This window comes from Pristiophorus japonicus, chromosome 1 (assembly GCF_044704955.1).
Source record: "Pristiophorus japonicus isolate sPriJap1 chromosome 1, sPriJap1.hap1, whole genome shotgun sequence".
Lineage (NCBI taxonomy): Eukaryota > Metazoa > Chordata > Chondrichthyes > Pristiophoridae > Pristiophorus > Pristiophorus japonicus.
The window spans coordinates 433461679-433483285 of NC_091977.1; the positions used below are offsets into that span (position 1 = coordinate 433461679).

The 21607-nt window shown below is 43.9% G+C and overlaps 1 protein-coding gene across 1 annotated transcript in view; it reads left to right on the forward strand.

The window, feature by feature from the left end:
* Positions 1–1474: 1474 nt before the first annotated feature.
* Positions 1475–21607, forward strand: part of garem (GRB2 associated, regulator of MAPK1) — a 78259-nt gene continuing 58126 nt past the window's right edge. The window contains exon 1 of the mRNA XM_070886074.1: positions 1475–1858. Within this exon, the coding sequence (XP_070742175.1) occupies positions 1750–1858 (109 nt within the window). The 5' untranslated portion in view covers positions 1475–1749. The remainder of the gene's footprint in view (positions 1859–21607) is intronic.

The window sequence follows — 21607 nt, forward strand, 5'->3', positions numbered from 1 at the left end:
AAATAATTAATTACATTCTATTTTGATTAATTTTAAATATGTGCTGTTTTTTTTAATTTATTTTAAGTACTGTGTATTTTTTTGTGTATTCCCACTGATTCCGTATATAAGGAACTCATCACAAGTATGAATGCGAATACCCCTACTTTGATTGGTTGGGCCGGTCCACGTGATCCCAGGGACGCCTACGAAGCCTATGTCCCTGGGATACGTGGGCCTCTACGCAAGCCTTTGTATAGAGGCCCAGAACCTCCCAGATCACCAGGTAAGTTCATAGAAAATTTTCAGGTTGGAAGCATCCGCCTGCAATTTCTGCACCAATATAGGGACTGGTGTAAAAACTGAATATATTTGATTAGAGTTATGGTATAAGAAGGGAGCTGAGACTCTACTGGGTGTATATTATAGACCACCGAATAGTGGAAAAGAGTAAGAGGAAGAGATATGTAAACAAATTAGAGAAATAATTGACTTCAATGGAAAAAAAATCAGGCGTGGTGTAAAATGGGTTGCTGATTTGCTATTGGGCAATTTGTGATTTCACCAAAGCTATTTTTAACCCCATGGATGAGAATTTTAAACTGGAAGTGTTAGGGAACAGAGAGCCAATGTAAGTCAGCAAGGACAAAGTGATGGGTGAGTGGGATAAGATGCGTGCAACGGAGTTCTGGATGAGCTGATGGGAGGCTAGCCAGGAGAGCATTGGAATAGTTGAGTCCGGTGATACAAAAGGCACGGATAAGAGTTTTAGCAGCAGATTGATTGAAGCAGAGAGGGAAATATATTGTTTTTGTGGACAGAGGATATGGAGTCGGATGCTCAGGGTCAAATTGAATGTCGAGGCTATAAACAGCCTGGTTCAAGTGGAGATGGTGGCAGGGGGACCAAAAATTATGGCTTTGGTCTTCCCAATGTTTAACTAGATAACATTGTAGCTCATCCAATGTGTATGTCAGCAAGCAGTCTGACATCACAGGGGCATTAAAGGAGTCCAGAGAGGAAGGGGCCTCGGGTAGATCCTTGGGGGACTCGGAGGTAATGGTGTGTGGGCAGGAAGATGCTATGGTAATGAATAATTAGATAACATTCCTTGGATAAGGAGACATCTGCATCTAATAACACAAACGAAAATCAAGTGGAATACAGAAAATATAGAGGAAACGAAAAAGCTAAGAGGTTTGAAGAAAGAGTGGCATCTAACACTAAGGAAATAGTGAAGGGTTTTATTAAGACGTAGAAAGTAAAGTATAGGACCAATTAGAGATGAAAAATATCGTGGCCTAAGAAAAGGTGAAGATACTTAATGAATACTTTGCCTCAGATTTCTCACAAGAGTGTGATAGTGGAGATGAAAGGGTATAAAACTAGGAGATGGATTAATTGGATAAGGTAAGTATATACAAGAAAGTAGTTCTGAGAATATTGGGATGGGAGCTGGTTACGACTGCGCAGATGTGCTGGGCCTATGAAGGAAGGTTGCGCCGGCCGGGAGGGACAGATGGGGCGGCGGTAGCGGTGCGGCTCCTCTGTCCCGTCGTGTAGTGCGAGTGGCACCATGGCTGCCCCGGAGTGGAGCGTGTGATTCTTGACATGGCGCTTCGGGAGCGCGGCACGAAGCCCAGCGTGACAGCACTCGAAGCAGCGCCCGCAACCCCCGCCCCAGGGAGCCTGCAGCTCGCAGGCCGGATGGAAGCCCGTGGCTGAGCGCCTCCCGTCTCTGCTCCGCTTAGAGCGGCGCCGCCGGGCGGCATGGAGACGCTGAGCGGCACCAAGGAGATGCAGTGGAGCGGGATCGCGCGGCCGCTTGACTCGCTAGTCAGCTCGTACCGCTTACCGCAGCTCGTCAGGCTGGAAAACGGTAAGAAGCTGCCGGGGCCCCGCCGGGTTGGGAAACGGGTAAAGGGACGTCAGTCCCCGGGGTAGGGTCCCGACCGGGAGAGCAGTCTGGTCACAAACCAAGGCCACAACCTCCAATCTCAGTCCACAATCATTAAAACTTTAAGAAATCTTCATGGATCGGGCGTTGAGCCGATTTTGTGCAGATTGCACCAGGGTTCGTTGCGCAATTTTCAAGATCCCTGGATTGCGAGGAGTAAATATAAGCAGCATCAGATCGTATTGAGATGAATTTTAGACCGATATCTAAACTTTAACATTGCTACGTGATTGTTTTCCTGGAAATGTCGTGGCGTGGTTATAAAAGTTGAAGCGTCGAGCCGTATGAAAGGGAAAATTTCGTGAGGATACTTTTAGTTTGTATATAAAATATATGTACACAGTTTAGAGACATTTTTATCTGTAGACGTTGCAGTTTATTCGTCAGTGAGCTTAGGGGGTCACAGACTTGGCCAGTATGTGTCTATTCTTGAAAGACGTGAGAAAGTTTTGCAGTAAGGGTTGTCAAATAAGGCAATACATTAAAATGCTTTAAAGTTGTCCTTTTGTTACTCGAGATAATCTGTTGAATGAAAGTCTGAGCAAGGTTTAATCTGCAGGATACTTTAACTGAACCAAATACTGGTTAGCTAATAAATCAATGTCTTGCAGTCCAAAGGTGCAAGGTGTTTTCTGCAGCGAATGGACGTTGTTGCGTTTTACTCGTCAGATGCCGTAGCGTTTATGGATCGGCAAGTAGATAAGAACATAACATAAGAATTAGGAACAGGAGTAGGCCATCTAGCCCCTCGATCCTGCTCCGCCATTCAAAAAAATCATGGCTGATCTGGCCGTGGACTTTGCTCCACTTACCTGCCCGCTCCCCATACCCCTTAATTCCCTTATTGGTTAAACATTTATCTATCTGTGATTTGAATACATTCAATGAGCTAGCCTCAACTGCTTCCCTGGGCAGAGAATTCCACAGATTCACAACCCTCTGGGAGAAGAAATTCCTTCTCAACTCGGTTTTAAATGGGCTCCCCTGTATTTTGAGGCTGTGCCTCCTAGTTCTAGTCTCCCCGACTAGTGGAAACAACCTCTCTGCCTCTTATCTTGTCCATCCCTTTCATTATTTTAAATGTTTCTATAAGATCACCCCTCATCCTTCTGAACTCCAAGGAGTAAAGACCCAGTCTACTCAATCTATCATCATAAGGTAACCCCCTCATCTCTGGAATCAGCCTAGTGAATCGTCTCTGTACCCCCTCCAAAGCTAGTATATCCTTCCTTAAGTAAGGTGACCAAAACTGCACGCAGTACTCCAGCTGCGGCCTCACCAATACCCTGTACAGTTGCAGCAGGACCTTCCTGCTTTTGTACTCCATCCCTCTCGCAATGAAGGCCAACATTCCATTCGCCTTCCTGATTACCTGCTGTACCTGCAAACTAACTTTTTGGGATTCATGCACAAGGACCCCCAGGTCCCTCTGCACTGCAGCATGTTGTAATTTCTCCCCATTCAAATAATATTCCCTTTTACTGTTTTTTTTTCCAAGATGGATGACCTCACATTTTCCTACATTGTATTCCATCTGCCAAACCTTAGCCCATTCGCTTAACCTATCTAAATCTCTTTGCAGCCTCTCTGTGTCCTCTACACAACCCGCTTTCCCACTAATCTTTGTGTCATCTGCAAATTTTGTTACACTATACTCTGTCCCCTCTTCCAGGTCATCTATGTATATTGTAAACAGTTGTGGTCCCAGCACCGATCCCTATGGCACACCACTAACCACCGATTTACAACCTGAAAAGGACCCATTTATCCCAACTCTCTGCTTTCTGTTAGCCAGCCGATTCTCTATCCATGCTAATACATTTCCGCTGACTCCGCGTACCTTTATCTTCTGCTGTAACCTTTTGTGTGGCCCCTTATCTAATGCCTTTTGGAAATCTAAATACACCACATCCATCGGTACACCTCTAGCCACCATGCTCATTATATCCTCAAAGAATTCCAGTAAATTAGTTAAACATGATTTCCCCTTCATGAATCCATGTTGCGTCTGCTTGATTGCACTATTCCTATCTAGATGTCCCGCTATTTCTTCCTTAATGATAGCTTCAAGCATTTTCCCCACTACAGATGTTAAACTAACCGGCCTATAGTTACCTGCCTTTTGTCTGCCCCCTTTTTTAAACAGAGGCATTACATTAGCTGCTTTCCAATCCACTGGTACCTCCCCAGAGTCCAGAGAATGTTGGTAGATTATAACCAATGCATCTGCTATAACTTCTTCCATCTCTTTTAATACCCTGGGATGCATTTCATCAGGACCAGGGGACTTGTCTACCTTGAGTCCCATTAGCCTGCCCAGCACTACCTCCCTAGTGATAGTGATTGTCTCAAGGTCCTCCCTTCCCACATTCCTGTGACCAGCAATTTTTAGCATGGTTTTTGTGTCTTTCACTGTGAAGACCGAAGCAAAATAATTGTTTCTGGTCTCAGCCATTTCCACATTTCCCATTACTAAATCCTCCTTCTCATCTTCTAAAGGACCAACATTTACTTTAGTCACACTTTTCCTTTTTATATATCGGTAAAAGCTTTTACTATCTGTTTTTATGTTTTGCGCAAGTTTACTTTCGTAATCTATCTTTCCTTTCTTTATTGCTTTCTTAGTCATTCTTTGCCGTCGTTTAAAATTTTCCCAATCTTCTAGTTTCCCACTAACCTTGGCCACCTTATACGCATTGCTTTTTAATTTGATACTCTCCTTTATTTCCTTGGTTATCCACGGCTGGTTATCCCTTCTCTTACCGCCCTTTTTCACTGGAATATATTTTTGTTGCGCACTATGAAAGAGCTCCTTAAAAGTCCTCCACTGTTCCTCAATTGTGTCACCGTTTAGTCTGTGTTCCCAGTCTACTTTAGCTCACTCTGCCCTCATCCCACTGTAGTCCCTTTTGTTTAAGCATAGTATGCTTGTTTGAGACACTACTTCCTCACCCTCAATCTGTATTACAAATTCAACCATACTGTGATCACTCATTCCGAGAGGATCTTTTACTAGGAGATCGTTTATTATTCCTGTCTCGTTACACAGGACCAGATCTAAGATAGCTTGCTCCCTTGTAGGTTCTGTTACATACTGTTCTAAGAAACAATCCCGTATGCATTCTATGAATTCCTCCTCCGTGCGATTTTATTTGACCAATCGATATGTAGGTTAAAATCCCCCATGATTACTGCCATTACTTTTTCACATGCCTTTATTATTCCCTTGATTATTGTCCGCCCCACTGTGAAGTTATTATTTGGGGGCCTATAAACTACGCCCACCAGTGACTTTTTCCCCTTACTATCTCTAATCTCCACCCACAATGATTCAACATTTTGTTCATTAGAGCCAATATCATCTCTCACAACTGCCCTGATATCATCCTTTATTAGCAGAGCTACAGTAATACAACACATCCCACTTATCTGTACAGTTCTAAATGTGAACTTAATTTTTTTAAATTTCCATGAGAAAACAATTTGGTTATTGATCAGCTGAAAACAGACACAAAAGGCCATTTCTCTTGAGCCAATCTAAACTCAGAATGTTTAAGATTGATAAAGTAGTAAGGTCCGTCTTTAAATCGCTTTTGAGCTTTGATATAGAAGCAGTACCACAGGACAAAGTTATCTTGTCCAGTACGTTTATTGTGCCTGGAGAAGCAAACATTCGTCGTCATCATCGGTGGTCCCTTGAGCTAGGATGACATGCTTCCATATGAGTTCACAGATGTTTCAATGAAGGACCCGATGTTCCAGTCCTGAACATAAAAACATAAAAAATAGGTGCAGGGGAAGGCCATTCAGCCCTTCAAGTCTACACCACCATTCAATAAGATCATGGCTGATCATTCCCACAGTACCCCTTTCCTGCTTTCTCTCCATACCCCTTGATCCCTTTAGCCATAAGGGCCATATCTAACTCCCTCTTGAATATATCCAATGAACTGGCATCAACAACTCTCTGCGGTCGGGAATTCCACAGGTTAACAACACTCTGAGTGAGGAAGTTTCTCCTCATCTCAGTCATAAATGGCCTACCCCTTATCCTAAGACTCTGTCCCCAGGCTCTGGATGTTCCCCATCATCGGGAACATTCTTCCTGTATCTAACCTGTCCAGTTCTGTCAGAATCTTGTAAGTTTCTATGAGATCCCCTCTCATCCTTCTAAACTCCAGTAACTAAAGGCCTAGTTGATCCAGTCTCTCCTCATATGTGAGTCCTGCCATCCCGGGAATTAGTCTGGTGAACCTTCGCTGCACTTCCTCAATAGCAAGAACGTCCTTCCTCAGATTAGGAGACCAAAACTAAACACACTATTCCAGATGAGGCCTCACTAAGGCCCTGTACAACTGCAGTAAGACCTCCCTGCTCCTATACTCAAATCCCCTAGCTGTGAAGGCCAGCATACCATTTGCTGCCTTCACCGCCTGCTGTACCTGCATGCCAGCTTTCAATGACTGATGAACCATGACGCCCAGGTCTCGTTGCACCTCCCCCTTTCCTAATCTGCCGCCATTCAGATAATATTCTGCCTTCGTGTTTTTGCCCCCAAAGTGGATAACCTCACATTTATCCACATTATACTGCATCTGCCATGCATTTGCCCACTTACCTAACCTGTCCAAGTCACCTTGCAGCCTTTTAGCGTCGTCCTCACAGCTCACACCGCCACTCAGTTTAGTGTCATCTGCAAACTTGGAGATATTACACTCAATTTCTTCATCTAAGTCATTAATGTATATTGTAAAGAGCTGGGGTTCCAGCACTGAGCCCTGTGGCACTCCACTAGTTACTGCCTGCCATTCTGAAAAGGACCCTCTGCTTCCTGTCTGCCAACCAGTTCTCTATCCATGTCAGTACATTACCCCTAATACCATGTGCTTTGATTTTGCACATCAATCTCTTGTGAGGGACTTTATCAAAAGCCTTTTGAAAGTCCAAATGCACCACATCCACTGGTTCTCCCTTGTCCACTCTACTAGTTACATCCTCAAAAAAAATTCCAGAAGATTTGTCAAGCATGATTTCCCTTTCATAAATCCATGCTGACTTGGAGCGATCCTGTCACTGCTTTCCAAATGCGCTGCTATTTCATCTTTAATAATTGGTTCCAACATTTTCTCCACTACTGATGTCAGGCTAACCGGTCCAGAATTACCCGTTTTCTCTCCTTCCTTTTTTAAACAGTGGTGTTACATTAGCTACCCCCCAGTCCATAGGAACTGATCCAGAGTCGATAGACTGTTGGAAAATGATCACCAATGCATCCACTATTTCTATGGCCACTTCCTTAAGTACTCTGGGATGCAGACTATCGGGCCCCGGGGATTTATCGACCTTCAATCCCATCAATTTCCCTTACACAATTTCCCGCTTTATAAGGATATCCTTCACTTCCTCCTTCTCACCAGACCTCCTCGGTCCCCTAGTATATCCGGAAGGTTATTTGTGTCTTCCTTTGTGAAAACAGAACCAAAGTATTTGTTTAACTGGTCTGCCACTTCTTTGATCCCCATTATAAATTCATCTGAATCTGACTGCAAGGGACCTGTGTTTGTTTTCACTAATCTTTTTCTCTTCACATATCTATCGAAGCTTTTGCAGTCAGTTTTTATGTTCCCAGCAAGCTTCCCCTCATACTCCTATTTCCCCCTCCTAATTAAACCCTTTGTCCTCCTCTGCTGTATTACAAAATTCTCCCAGTCCTCAGGTTTGCTGCTTTTTCTGGCCAATTTATATGCCTCTTCCTTGGATTTAACACTATCCTTAATTTCCCTTGTTAGCCACGGTTGAGCCACCTTCCCTGTTTTTTATTTTTACTCCAGACAGGGATGTATAATTGTTGATGTTCATCCATGTGATCTTTAAATGTTTGCCATTGCCTATCCACCGTCAACCCTTTAAGTATCACTCGCCAGTCTATTCTAGCCAATTCACGTCTCATACCATCGAAGTTACCTTTCCCCAAGTTCAGGACCCTAGTCTCTGAATTAACTGTGTCACTCCATCTTAACAAAGAATTCTACCATATTATGGTCACTCTTCCCCAAGGGGCCTCGCACAACAAGATTGTTAATTGGTCCTTTCTTATTACACATCACCCAGTCTAGGATGGCCAGCCCTCTTGTTAGTTCCTCGACCTATTGGTCCAGAAAACCGTCCCTAATATACTCCAGGAAATCCTCCTCCACTGCATTGCTACCAGTTTGGTTAGCCCAGTCAATATGTAGATTAAAGCCGCCCATGATTACTGCTCTACCTTTATTGCATGCATCCCTAATTTCTTGTTTGATGCTGTCCCCATCCTCACTACTACTGTTTGGTGGTCTGTACACAACTCCCACTTGTGTTTTCTGCCCTTTGGTATTCTGTAGCTCCACCCATACAGATTCCACATCATCTAAGCTAATGTCCATCCTTACTATTGCAATAATTTCCTCTTTAACCAGCAACGCTACCCCACCTCCTTTTCCTCTTTGCCTATCCTTCCTAAATGTTGAATACCCCTGGATGTTGAGTTCCCAGCCTTGGTCACCCTGGAGCCATGTCTCAGTGATGCCAATTACATCATATCCGTTAACTGCTATCTGCACAGTTAATTCGTCCCTTATTCCGAATACTCCTCGCATTGAGGCACAGAGCTTTTGGGCTTGTCTTTTTATCACCCTTTGCCCCTTTAGGATTTTGCTGTAATGTGGCACTTTTTGCTTTTTGCCTTGGGTTTCTCTACCCTCCACTTTTACTTTTTTTCTTTCTATCTTTTGTTTCTGCCCTCATTCTACTTCCCTCTGTCTCTCTGCAAAGGTTCCCATCCCCCTGCCATATTAGTTTAACCCCTCCCCAACAGCACTAGCAAACACTCTCCCTAGGGCATTGGTTCCGGTCCTGCCCAGGTGCAGATCATCTGGTTTGTACTGGTCCCACCTCCCCCAGAACCGGTTCCAATTTCCCTGGAATTTGAATCCCTCCCTTTTGCACCACTCCTCAAGCCACGTATTTATCTGGGCTATCTTGCGATTCCTATTCTGACTAGCACGTGGCAATTGGGGGGGCGGAAATGCCTGTGCGTGTTTTTTTTTAAATGTGTGGTGACCGTTGCACACCAGCCACCACATGGGCTTGACAGAGCTAGGCCTTTATCCAGTGACAAAGGTTAACCAGGATGACTGGAGACCTGCTCTGCTGCACGGACCTAGTGCGCACACATATCACAGTGTGGGTTGGCCCATGCTGCCCCTGGGCCCTCGCCTCTTCTGGGGCCCCGTACCCTCATTCACTGCACTTCCGCCACGATCTCTCGTTGCTCCTCCGCCACAAAAACACTCGCCGCACCTCCGCCATGACGTCTTCACCTCCTTTATGGCACTCCTTTTAAAAACCTACCTCTTTGACCAAATGTGTGTGCACTTGGTCCGCGCAGCAGAGCTGGACTCCAGTCGTTCCGACCAACCCCTGCCACTGGACCAAGACCCAGCTCCGTCAAGCCCCTGCTGTGCAACGGCTACCACATGCCAAAAAAAAAAATCCACGCACAGGCATCCTCCGCCCTCCAGGGTGCAGTTCAGGATCTGGAATATTAGGTCTGTCATTGAAACACCTGTGAACCCATTTCCCCCTTCGGCGTGGAAGCAAGTCATCCCCGCCTTGAGGGACCGCTTATGATAATAATGACTTGTGTTAAAGGGCTGGTGGCTCGGAGATTCAGCTCCGGTCTGGGCGTGAATCAGGCCTTGGGGCTCCATGTCTCGAGACACCGAACCTTCTGCCTCCCCAGGGTCACTGGGCTATTCCAGTCCCAGTCATCATCATCATCATCATCATCATCATAGGCGGTCCCCCAAAACGAGGATGACCCGCCTCCACGCCAGAAAAAAGGACGAGTTCACAGGTGCCCCAATGAAGGACCCGAACTACATCCTGAAGGGTGGAAGATGCTTGCGCATGGACTCCTCCAACGTGTGGCGGCCGTTGCACACCAGCCACCACATGCGCTTGACAGAGCCAGGTCCCGGTCCAGCAGCAAGGATCAACCAAGGCGACTGGAGACCTGCTCTGCTGCACGGACCCAGCGCGCACACATGGGGATTCAAATATTTTAATCAAAATAAAGTCTATTGACTTCATTTTATTATATCTGCCACTGATTGTGAGATGCAGGGATTAAACGATTGCCTGTACTTAAAAACAGAATCCCTGGTGAGTAGCAGTAGTACTAAGCAACAGTAAAGAGATATTTATAAATACTAAATTAGGATATCTGTATTGGCAATTCTATTGTTGCCAATTGACCTTTCATCTATATATTTTTTTATTCGTTCATGGGATATGGACGTCGCTGGCAAGGCCAGCATTTATTACATATTTTAAATTGATTTCCAGAATTTGCTTTTTGAACTAGTATAATCTGGCGTCGGAATTCCCTAATTTGCATCATGGTAATGGAACAACAGAACTAAATGACAATTTAAGTATGATTGTTTTTTGTGCATTTGATTTTTTTTTTCTTACTGACTTTATAAATTAACCAAATATAATTTTGGATGTGATGGTGAGGCTGAACCTGACTGTTTGCAATCTTAGTGTTGTATTTGGCATGCAGGTACAGCAGGCGGTGAAGAAGGCAAATGGTATGTTGGCCTTCATAGCTAGGGGATTTGAGTATAAGAGCAGGGAGGTCTTACTGCAGTTGTACAGGGCCTTGGTGAGGCCTCACCTGGAATATTGTGTACAGTTTTGGTCTCCTAAATCTGAGGAAGGACGTTCTTGCTATTGAGGGAGTGCAGCGAAGCTTCACCAGACTAATTCATGGGATGGTAGGACTGACATATGAGGAAAGACTGGATCGACTGGGCCTGTGTTCACTGGAGTTTAGTAGGATGAGAGGGGATCTCATAGAAACATATAAAATTCTGACGGGACTGGACAGGTTAGATGCAGGAAGAATGTTCCCAATGTTGGGGAAGCCCAGAACCAGAGGACACCGTCTAAGGATAAGGGGTAAGCCATTTAGGACACAGATGAGGAGAAACTTCTTCATTCAGAGAGTTGTTAACCTGTGGCATTCCCTACTGCAGAGAATTGTTGATGCCAGTTCATTGGATATATTCAAGAGGGAGTTAGATATGGCCCTTACGGCTAAAGGGATCAAGGGGTATGGAGAGAAAGCAGGAAAGGGGTACTGAGGTGAATGATCAGCCATGATATTGAATGGTGGTGCAGGCTCGAAGGGCCGAATGGCCTACTCCTGCACCTATTTTCTATGTTTCTATGTATTTGACCCCAAGGTGAGCTTTTGACCACATCGCTTCCACCTCCATAACATTGCCTGAATCCACTCCTGCCTCAGCTCATCCATGCCTTTGTTGCCTCCAGACTTAATTATTCCAAAACGCTCCTGGCTGGTCTCCCATCTTCCACCCTCCATAAACTTGTGCTGATCCAAAACTCACATCAACTCCCATTCACCCAGCATCCCATACTCGCTGGCAAACATTGTCTGCAGGTCCTGCAATGCCTCATTTGTAAAATTCTCATCCTTGTTTTCAAATCCCTCCATGGCCTTGCCCCTCCCTATCTCTGTAAGACCAAAAGTATATAAGAATTAGGACCTGGAGTAGGCCATACAGCCCCTAAAGCCTACACGCCATTCAGTAAGGTTATCGCTGATCTTTGACCTCAACTCCACTTTCCCGCTCAATCCCCATATCCTATAATTCCCCGAGAGTCCCAAAATCTATCTATCTCCACCTTGAATATACTCAATGACTGAGCATTCACAGCCCTTTGGGGCAGAGAATTCCAAAGATTCACACCCTCTTGAGTGAAGAAATTCCTCCTAATCTCAGTCTTAAAAGACCAATCCCGAGACTAAGCCCCCTAGTTTTAGACTCTCCAGCCAGGGGAAACAATCTCTTGCATCTATCCTGTCAATCCCCCTCAGAATCTTGTATGTTTCAATGAGATCACCTCTCATTCTTATAAACTGCAGAGAGTATAGGCCCAATCTACTAGCACAACCCTCTCATCCCAGGAATCAATCTAGTGAACCTCCTAAGGCAAGTATATCTTTCCTTAGATAACGTGACCAAAACTGTGCACAGTGCTCCAGGTGTGGTCTCACCAAAGCCCTGTACAATTGTCGCAAGACTTCCTTACTCTTGTACTCCAACCCCCTTGCAATCCAACTCCCTTGCAATAAAGCCAACATGACATTTGTCTTCCTAATTGCTAGCTGTACCTACATGCTAACTGTTTCTTGTACTAGTTTCTTGTACTAAATCTCTCCAAACACCAAAATTTAACAGTTTCTCACCATTCAATAAATATTCTGTTTTCTATTCTTCCTACCATAGTGAATAATCTCTCATTTCCCCACATTATACTCCATCTGCCACCTTATTGCCCACTCACTTTTTAACCTGTCTATATCCCTTTGCAGGCTATTTGTCCTCCTTGCAGCTTACGATCCCACCTAGCTTTGTATTGTCAGCAAACTTTGATATATCACACTCGGTCCCTTCATCTAAGTCGTTAATATAGATTGTAAATAGCTGATGCCCAAGCACTGATCCTTGCGGCAATCCACTAGTTACAGCCTGCCAACCTGAAAATGACCTGTTTATCGCTACTCTCTGTTTTCTGTCTGTTAACTAATCCTCTATCCGTGCTATTATCCCCAACCCTATGAGCCCTTATCTTGCACAACAATCTTTTAAATGGTACTTATCGAATGCCTTTTGGAAATCTAAATATACTACATCTAATGGTTCCTCTTTATCTACCCTGAAAGTTATATCCTGAAAAAACTCTTATAAATTTGTCAAACACCATTTGTTTTTTATTTCTTCATGGAATGTCGCTGTCGCTGAACCACTGCAGTCTGTGTGGTGAAGGTACGGCCACAGTGCTACTTGGGATGATTGACCTCCAACCACCACAACCATCTTCCTTTGTGCTAGGTATGACTCCAGCCAGTGAAGAATTTCCCCCCTGATTCCCATTGGCATCAGTTTTACTAGGGCTCCTTGACGCCACACTCATTCAAATGCTGCCTCGCTTCACTATCTGGAATTCAGCTCTTTTGTCCATGCTTGGACCAAGACTGCAATGAGGTCTGGAGCCGAGTGGACCTGGCGGAACCCAAACTGGGCATCGGTGAGTAAGTGCCGCTTACTAGCACTGTTGACGACACCTTCTGTCACTTTGCTGATTGAGAGTAGACTGATGGTGTGGTAATTGGATTTGTCCTGCTTTTTGTGGATAGGACATACCTGGGCAGTTTTCCACATTGTCGGATAGATGCCAGTGTTTTGGCTGTACTGGAAGAGCTTGGCTAGAGGTGCAGCTAGTTATGGAGCACAAGATTTCAGCACAATAGCTGGGATGTTGGCAGGAGCCCATAGCCTTTGCTGTATCCAGTGCGCTGAGTTGTTTCTTTATCATGTGGAATGAATTGAATTGGCTGAAGACTGGCTTCTGTGATGGTGGGGACCTCAGGAGGAGGCTGATATGGATCATCCACTCAGCACTTCTGGCTAAAGATGGTTATAAATGCTTCAGCCTTGTCTTTTGCACTCATGCTGGGCTCTGACGTCATTGAGGATGGGGATATTCATGGAGCCTTCTCCCGTTAGTTGTTTAATGGTCCACCACCATTCACGACTGGATGTGGCAGGACGACAGAGCTTTAATCTGATCCATTGTTTGTGGGATCACTTACCCTTTCATAAAACCATTGTGACTCTGATTAATCATATGATTTTCCGACAACCCTCCCAAGATCTGTGCTCCTCCAATTCTCGCCTCTTCTGAATCCCCTATTTTAATCCCTCCACCACTGGCGGTGTGCCTTCAGCTGCCTAAGCCCTAATCTCTGGAATTCCTTCTCGAGGCCACTCTATCTCTCTTTCCTCATTTAAATGCTCCTTAAAACCTACCTCTTTGACCAAGCTTTTGGTCATCTGCCCTAATACCACCTCATTTGTCAAATTTTCTTTGATTACATTCCTGTGAAGGGCCTTGGGATGTTTTACTACATTAAAGGCGCTATGTAAATACCAGTACCTGCTGTTGATGTCCGAGTCTAAATCAGGTAAATCATACATGTTGGTTTAAAAACTCAGGAAATCAAAGTATAAGCAGCTTCAATGTAAGTAGTCAATACAACTTTTCTGTGAGGAAATTTCCACATGTTTAAATATTTGGTGCACATTTGTGGGCTTTGAGCAGAACAGTCAGCAGGGAATGTTTGTGAGGTGGATTCAATGGAGCTTTCCAGCAGTGTGCAGAGAGTCTGCCCAATCTGAGTGTTTGTAGTACAACGTAGAAGTAAAAACACAAAATGCTGGCAATATTCAGCAGGTCAGGCAGCATCTGTGGAGAGAGAAACAAAGTTAAGGTTTCAGGTTGATGACCTTTCGTTAGAATTCTGCTGAAAAAGGTAATTGACCTGAAATGTTAACTCTGTTTCTCTCTGCACAGATGCTGCCTGACCTGCTGAGTAGTTTCAGCATTTTCTGTTTTATTTCCGATTTCCAGCATCCACTGTATTTTGCTTTGTATTTGTTGTTGTAGTGATGGCTGTGTTTCTTGCTACATATCCGGTTGATACTAGTTGCATTGCCCTTTTTTGAATTGGATAGAGTATTCTCAGTTACCTAACTGAAACGGGTACTGTAAACTCGCACCCAGGAGCTGACAGTTTATGAACTGTGATGCTATTATGATTTTTTTAATGTTTTAATAATGCTTGTAAAATATAAAATTAAACCTGTAAAGATTTTTTATTCTTTGAAACTTTTAAATTATTTATTTAAATAAGCCATTATGCAGGCTGAAAAGTCAGTCATTTTGTTTAATCTGCAGGTTTTCAATGTTAGAACAGAGGTGGCATTTCAAGCAGTAACTACAAATTAATTGAAATTAATTTCTGGTGAAAATGAACTTGAGGCTTAGGATAGATCAAAATCAAATTATGTAGCTAGATTAAGCTCTGATACTGGTAGCATTGAGAGCTCATACAATGAATTTCATCAGGGTAGCTACTTTGTACAATTGGTTCAATGTCCTTGAGATAAGGAAGGTAAAAATCAGCAGAGTTCCCATTACTCCAGTGACTTCACTATCCAATGAAAAGTTGCAGTGTGGACAAGAACAAGATTAGATTCAGTTGTGATGCCTCCATTCCCCTGTAACAACAACAACAAGCTTCACAGGAGTATTATGTGGTAAACATTTGACACCGAGCAGCATAAGTAGAAATTAGTGCAGGTGACCAAAAGCTCGGTCAGAGAGGTATGTTTTAAGGAATGTCTTTAAGGAGGATAGAGAGACGGAAAGGTTTAGGCAGGGAGTTCCAGAACTTGGGGCCCAGGCAACAGAAGGCTCGGTCACCAATGGTTGTAGTTGAATTGACCAAGTTGTCACTTGCTCTAAAGTTCACACTTGAGGTGTATTAAAAATTGCATCTGTATCCGAACTCAAAATGACAGTCTGGAAAACAGCATTTTAACAGTTTTGTAGATCTTGCATCAGGTGAATAATATCAAATAGGAACCCTGATTTCAGTCCTATAACTTGAAACAAAGTTTTTTAATATGGTGGAAAAATGGATGACTATTAATTTACAGCAGAAAGGTATAAGTTGCTTTAAAGCAACCTTGTTTCAAGAAGAGGAACTGGGAAAGGGTGTAGGGTATCTGTGTACTCTAGTAAAAGTATTTGGAATGGAAGGATATAAAAGAATATGGGAAAACTATAGGGAATTGGGATTTAAAGTAGGTGATTCCAGTTGAAAAGCTAGCATTGGCACAGACACAACGGAGGACTTTGTACGATAATTTATTTTTATTCGTTCCTGGGATGTGGGCGTCGCTGGCAAGGCCAACATTTGTTACCCATCCCTAATTACTCTTGAGATGTTGGCAATGAGCCGCCTACTTGAACCGCTGTGTTCCCTGTGATGAAGGTATCCCCAGAGTGTTGTCAGGGAGAGTGTTTCAGGATTTTGATCCAGCGGCAATGAAGGAACAGCGATATATTTCCAAGTCAGGATGGCGTGTGACTTGGAGGGGAGCCTGGAAGTGATGCCCTTGTCCTTCTAGGAATATCATCCGGAAACACATGTCAGTTTCCGCATGTATGCTGATGACGCCCAGCTCGATCTCTTTCTCTTTCTCTCACTTCTCTCGACCCCTCCACGGTCTCTAAATTGTCAGACTGCTTGTCTGACATCCATGTTCTGGATGAGCAGAAATTTTCTCCAGTTGAACATTGGGAAGACTGAAGCCATTGTTCCTGGTCCCTGCCACAAACTCTGTTCCTTAGCCACTGACTCCATCCCTCTACCCAACGTCTGTCTGAGGCTGAACCAGACTGTTTGCAACCTTGGTATCATATTTGACCCTGAAATGAGCTTTCGACCACATGCGCAGCATAACTAAGTCCACCTATTTCTATCTCTGTAACATTGCCCGTCTCCACCCTTGCCTCAGCTCATCCGCTGCTGAAGCCCTCATCCATGCCTTTGTGACCTCTAGACTTGACTATTCCAACGCACTCCTGGCTGGCCTCCGACATTATACCCTACGTAAACTAGAGGTAATCCAAAAGTTGGCTGCCCGTGAATTAACTTGCACCAAGTCCCGCTCACCCATGACCCCTGTGCTCACTGACCTACATTTGGCTCTCAGTCAAGCAATGCCTTGATTTCAAAATTCTCATCCTTATTTTTAAATCCCTCCATGGCCTCGCTCCTCTCTACCTCCTGTAATCTCCTCCAGCCTCACAACCTCCCACCCACCCCCCCCCCCCCCCCCCCAAGATGTTTGCGATCCCCTAATTCTGCCTTCCTGAGCATCCCTGTTTTATAATTGCTCAACCATTGGTGGCCATACCTTCTATTGCCTAGGTCCCAAGCTCTGGAACACCCTGCCTAAACCTCTCCACCTCTCTTTCTTCCTTCAAGACGCTCCTTAAAACCTACTTCTTTCCTGTGTTAATTTCTACTTGTGCAGGTGTCAAATTTATATCTCGATGCTCCTGTAAAGCACCTTGGGACATTCCACTACGTTAAAGGCGCTATATAAATACATGTTGTAAGTGGTAGAGGTCGTGGGTTTGGGAGATGCTGTCAAAGAAGCCTTGGCGAGTTGCTGCAGTGCATCTTGTAGAGGGTACATACTGCAGCTAGGGTGCGCCGGTGGTGGAGGGAGTGAATGTTTAAGGTGGTGGATCCACCACTGTAAAATCAAGTGGGCTGCTTTTCCCTGGATGATGTTGAGCTGCTTGAGTGATGTTGGAGCTGCACTCATCCAGGCAAGTGGAGAGTATTCCATCACACTCCTGACTTGTGCCTTGTAGATGGTGAAAAGGTTTTGGGGAGTCAGGAGGTGAGACACTCACTGCAGAATACCCAGCCTCTGACCTGCTCTTGTTGCCACAATTAAGTTTCCGGTCAATGGTGACCCCCCCCCCCCCCCCCCACCCACCACCTCACCTCCCCTGATATTTATGGTTGGGGATTCGACGATGGTAATTCTGTTGAATGTCAAAGGGCAGTGGTTAGACACACTCCCTTGTTGGAGATAGTCATTACCTAGTACATATATTACTTGACACTTATCAGACCAAGCCTCAGTGTCGTCCAGGACTTGATGCATGTGGTCATGGACTGCTTAATTATCTCAGGCATTGCGACTGGAACTGAACTGTGCAATCATCAACGAACATTCTCCCTTCTGACCATGTAATGGAGAGAAGATCATTGATGAAGCAGCTGAAGATGGTTGGGCCTAGGACACTGCCCACATTACAACAGTGACGACATTTCAAAAGTATTTCATTGGCTGTAAAGTGCTTTAGACATCTGGTGGTCGGTCTTTTGCCCTGGGGCTGAGATGATGGGCCTTCAACAACCATAACCATCTTCCTTTGTGCTAGGTATGACTCTAGCCAGTGGAAAGTTTTCCCCCTGATTCCCATTGACTTCAATTTTATTAGGGCACCCTGATGCCACACTTGGTCAAATGCTGCCTTGATATCAAGAGCAGTCACTCTCTCCTCACCTGTGGAATTCAGCTCTTTTGCCCATCTTTGGACCAAGGCTGTAATGAGGTCTGGAGCTGAGTAGTTGTGGCGGAACCCAAACTCAGCATCAATGAGCAGGTTATTGGTTAGTAAGTGGCACTTGATAGCACTGTTGGTGACACCTTCCATCATTTTGATTGAGAGTAGACTGATGGGGCGGTAATTGGCCGGATTGGATTTGTGGCTAGGACATACTTGGGTAGTTCTCCACATTGTCGGGTAGATGGCTATGTTGTAGCTGTACTGGAACAGCTTGGCTAGAGGCGCGGCTATTTCTGGAGCACAAGTCTTCAGCACAACAGCCAGGTTTATTGTCGGGGCCCACAGCCATTGCGCTCAGCCATTTCCTGATATCACGTGGAGTGAATCGAATTGACTGAAGATTGGTTTCTGTGATGGTGGGGACCTCCGGAGGCCGAGATGAAGATGGTTGCAAATGCTTCAGCCTTGTCTTTTGCACTCGCGTGCTGGGATCTGCCATCATTTGAGGATGGGAATGTTCATGGAGCCTCCTCCTCCCGTTAGTTGTTTAATTGTCCACCACTATGATGTGGCAGGATTGCTGAGCTTTGATTTGTTCCATTGGTTGTGGGATTGCTTAACTCTGTATATAGCATTCTGCTTCTGCTGTTCAGCATGCATGTAGCTCTGTGTTATAGCTTTACAAGATTGGCATCTCATTTTTAGGTAGGTCTGGTGCTGTTCCTGGCATGCTCTTCTACACTTCTCTTTGAATCAGTGTTGATCCCCTGGCTTGATGATAATGGTAGAGTGAGTGATATGCCAGGCCATGAGCTTACAGATTATAGTAAAATACAATTCTGCTGCTGCTGATGGCCCACAGCGCTTCATAGATGCCGATGTTTGAGTTGCTAGATTTGTTCTGAATCTATCTCATTTAGCATGGTGGTTGTGCCACACAACATGGAGGGTGTCCTCAGTGTGAAGACGGGACTTCGTCTCCACAAGGATTGTGCAGTGATCACTGTCGCGGACAGATGCATCTGCAGCAGTTAAATTGGTGAGGACGAGGTCAAGTAGGTTTTCCCCTCGTGTTGGTTCTCTTGCCACCTGCTGTTGGACCAATCTAGCAGCTATGTCCTTCAGGATTACCGAACCACTCTTAGTAGTGGACATTCAAGTCCCCCCACCCAGTATATATTCTGTGCCTTTGCTACCCTCAGTGCTTTTCCAAGTGGTGTTTAACATGGAGGAATACTGATTCATCAGCTGAGGGAAGACAGTAGGTGGTAATCAGCAGGAGGTTTCCTTGCCCATGAGACATCATGGGGTCCGCAGTCAATGTTGAGGACTCCCAGGACCATTCCCTCCCGGCTGTATATCACTATGCCGCCACCTCTGCCGGTGGGACAGGACGTAACCAGGGATAGTAATGAGCAGTCTGGGACATTGGCTGAAAGATATGATTCTGTGTGTATAACGGTCACGCTGTTGCTTGTGGGACAGCTCTCCCAATTTTGGCACAAGTTCTCAGATATAAGTGAGGAGGACTGTGCAAGGTCAACTGGGTTGGGCGTGCCTTTGTCGTGTCCAAAGTCTGTGCCTAGGTCGATGCCGAGTAGTTTTATTATTATTCTTGTTTTCTGTAGCGGTTTGGTACAATTGAGCGGCTTGCTGGGCCTTTTCAGAGGGCAGTTAAGAGTCAGCCACATTGCTGTGGGTCAGGTAAGGACAGCAGATTTTCTTCCCTAGTGAATCAGATTGGTTTTTATGACTCCGTTAGTTTCAAGGTCACCATTACTGATGCTAGTTTTTTATATTGCAAATTTATTTAACTAATTGAAATAAAATTCTCCAATTACAATTTGAACTCGTGTCTCTGGATCATTGGTCCAGGCCTCTGGATTGAAATCCAGTAACATACCACTATGCTACCATACCCCCTAAATTTCTATTTCTATGTAGCCTCTTAAGGTGTAATGGATTTTTTTGAATTCTTTGATTTAAAAAAAAAATTTTTTTTTAAAGTGGAGATCAATTGACTTGGTATCTACAAAATGATTGATCTGTGATTTGAAGCCAAAGATTAACCTGCAGTGCAGCACAAAACTTAGATAATTAATGACTATGGTTATGTTTTTTAATCACAGTTTAAAGTGGTTTTAAATAGGATTGAAAGTCCAGACACATGTAAATTTTACTTTTTTGGCAGTCCATGCTGATAGTTTTCAGAACTGATTTCCCCCTCTCACTGGTGTCTCCCTGAATATATTGTAGTTTGCATCTGAGCCTTTTTTTGAAAGAAGAATTATAGGGCTTGCTTCTGACACCAACTCTGCAGTTTTAGACTGACCAATAGGAAGCTGGGTTGATGAATTGGAGGCTATTTGGGTACTTCACCATTCCAAATAGGATGGCAACTATTGAAATGGGTTACGCTTGTATAATAATTGTACAGGAGTAGCAGTCACTGTTGAGATTCAGAATTGTAATTATGATATGGCAAGAGCTTGACAGCAGCAACTGGGCTCATGAATTTGAACAATAATCAAATCTGTGCAGTATTATCTTTAATACAGTGTTCGGATTATTAGGTGTCATAAAATATTGATTAGTATTTGGCATGGCATCAATACTGTGGACTATAAAGTTGGAGAAATACTGTTTTTTAAGTTTAAAAAAAATAGAATTTCCAGGATAAACACCTGGAGTATTTGCATACCCATTTGTAAAGATTTATTCAATTCAAAATAATTCCATAATCAAAGCAACAGATGACCTGGTTGTTTGTTATCTTCCAGTTGATATAATTGGAAAAAGCGTGAGCAATCCTACAATATATAGATCCTCAAAACGTTTGAAGCTCTAACCTAGTCAATTTGTGAAACATTTTTGGTAAGTGAAAATTACAGCAACTGAGTTGTATTTGTTGGCATGTGATCAATAGACATGGGTTTGCTGTGCTCAGTACATGAAGATGCGCTGTAATTTGTTGATGTAGTGTTTGTTGTTCAGATTTGCCTGAAAGACACAAATTAAAGAATTGGGCAAATATTAAGGATCAGTGTTAAATCGTCAGCTTAAAGGTTCTCAGTTGCTGGCCTGATAACATTTCTCGGCTTAGAGTTGGCTGATACAAACATCTTCCTTCAGGCTTGTCAAACTATAGTTTAGCTCGTAAGTATTTTTAGATTGTGGGGAATCAGTCATGCTGATTGTTGTAATTAAATAATACGCAGCCATTTCTCTTCAGAACATGATTTCTGGCTAATGCATGAAATAACTTGGAAATCTAGAGTTTTGTTTATATTTAAAATATTCTTTTGTCTAATTTGAGATGTCCAAGTCAAACCTCTACTTCAGGATAGGAGAACAACCAAGTTAATATTTGAAAATTAAAATAAGTTGAAACAAATATTAACTTGCTGGTTCTTCTACCCTTCTCCCTGAGCTGGAAACCAGACAGATGAAAAATTGTATCCAAAAACTGATTTCATAACTTTTAAAGAAAAAAAATCAATTGAGTTGCAAGACGTTAAGGATTGATTTTGGTTGTGCGATTGAAGCTTATGTTTTTTTTGTAGTGATGGCTGCTGAAATTGCCAATTTTTTTCTTGT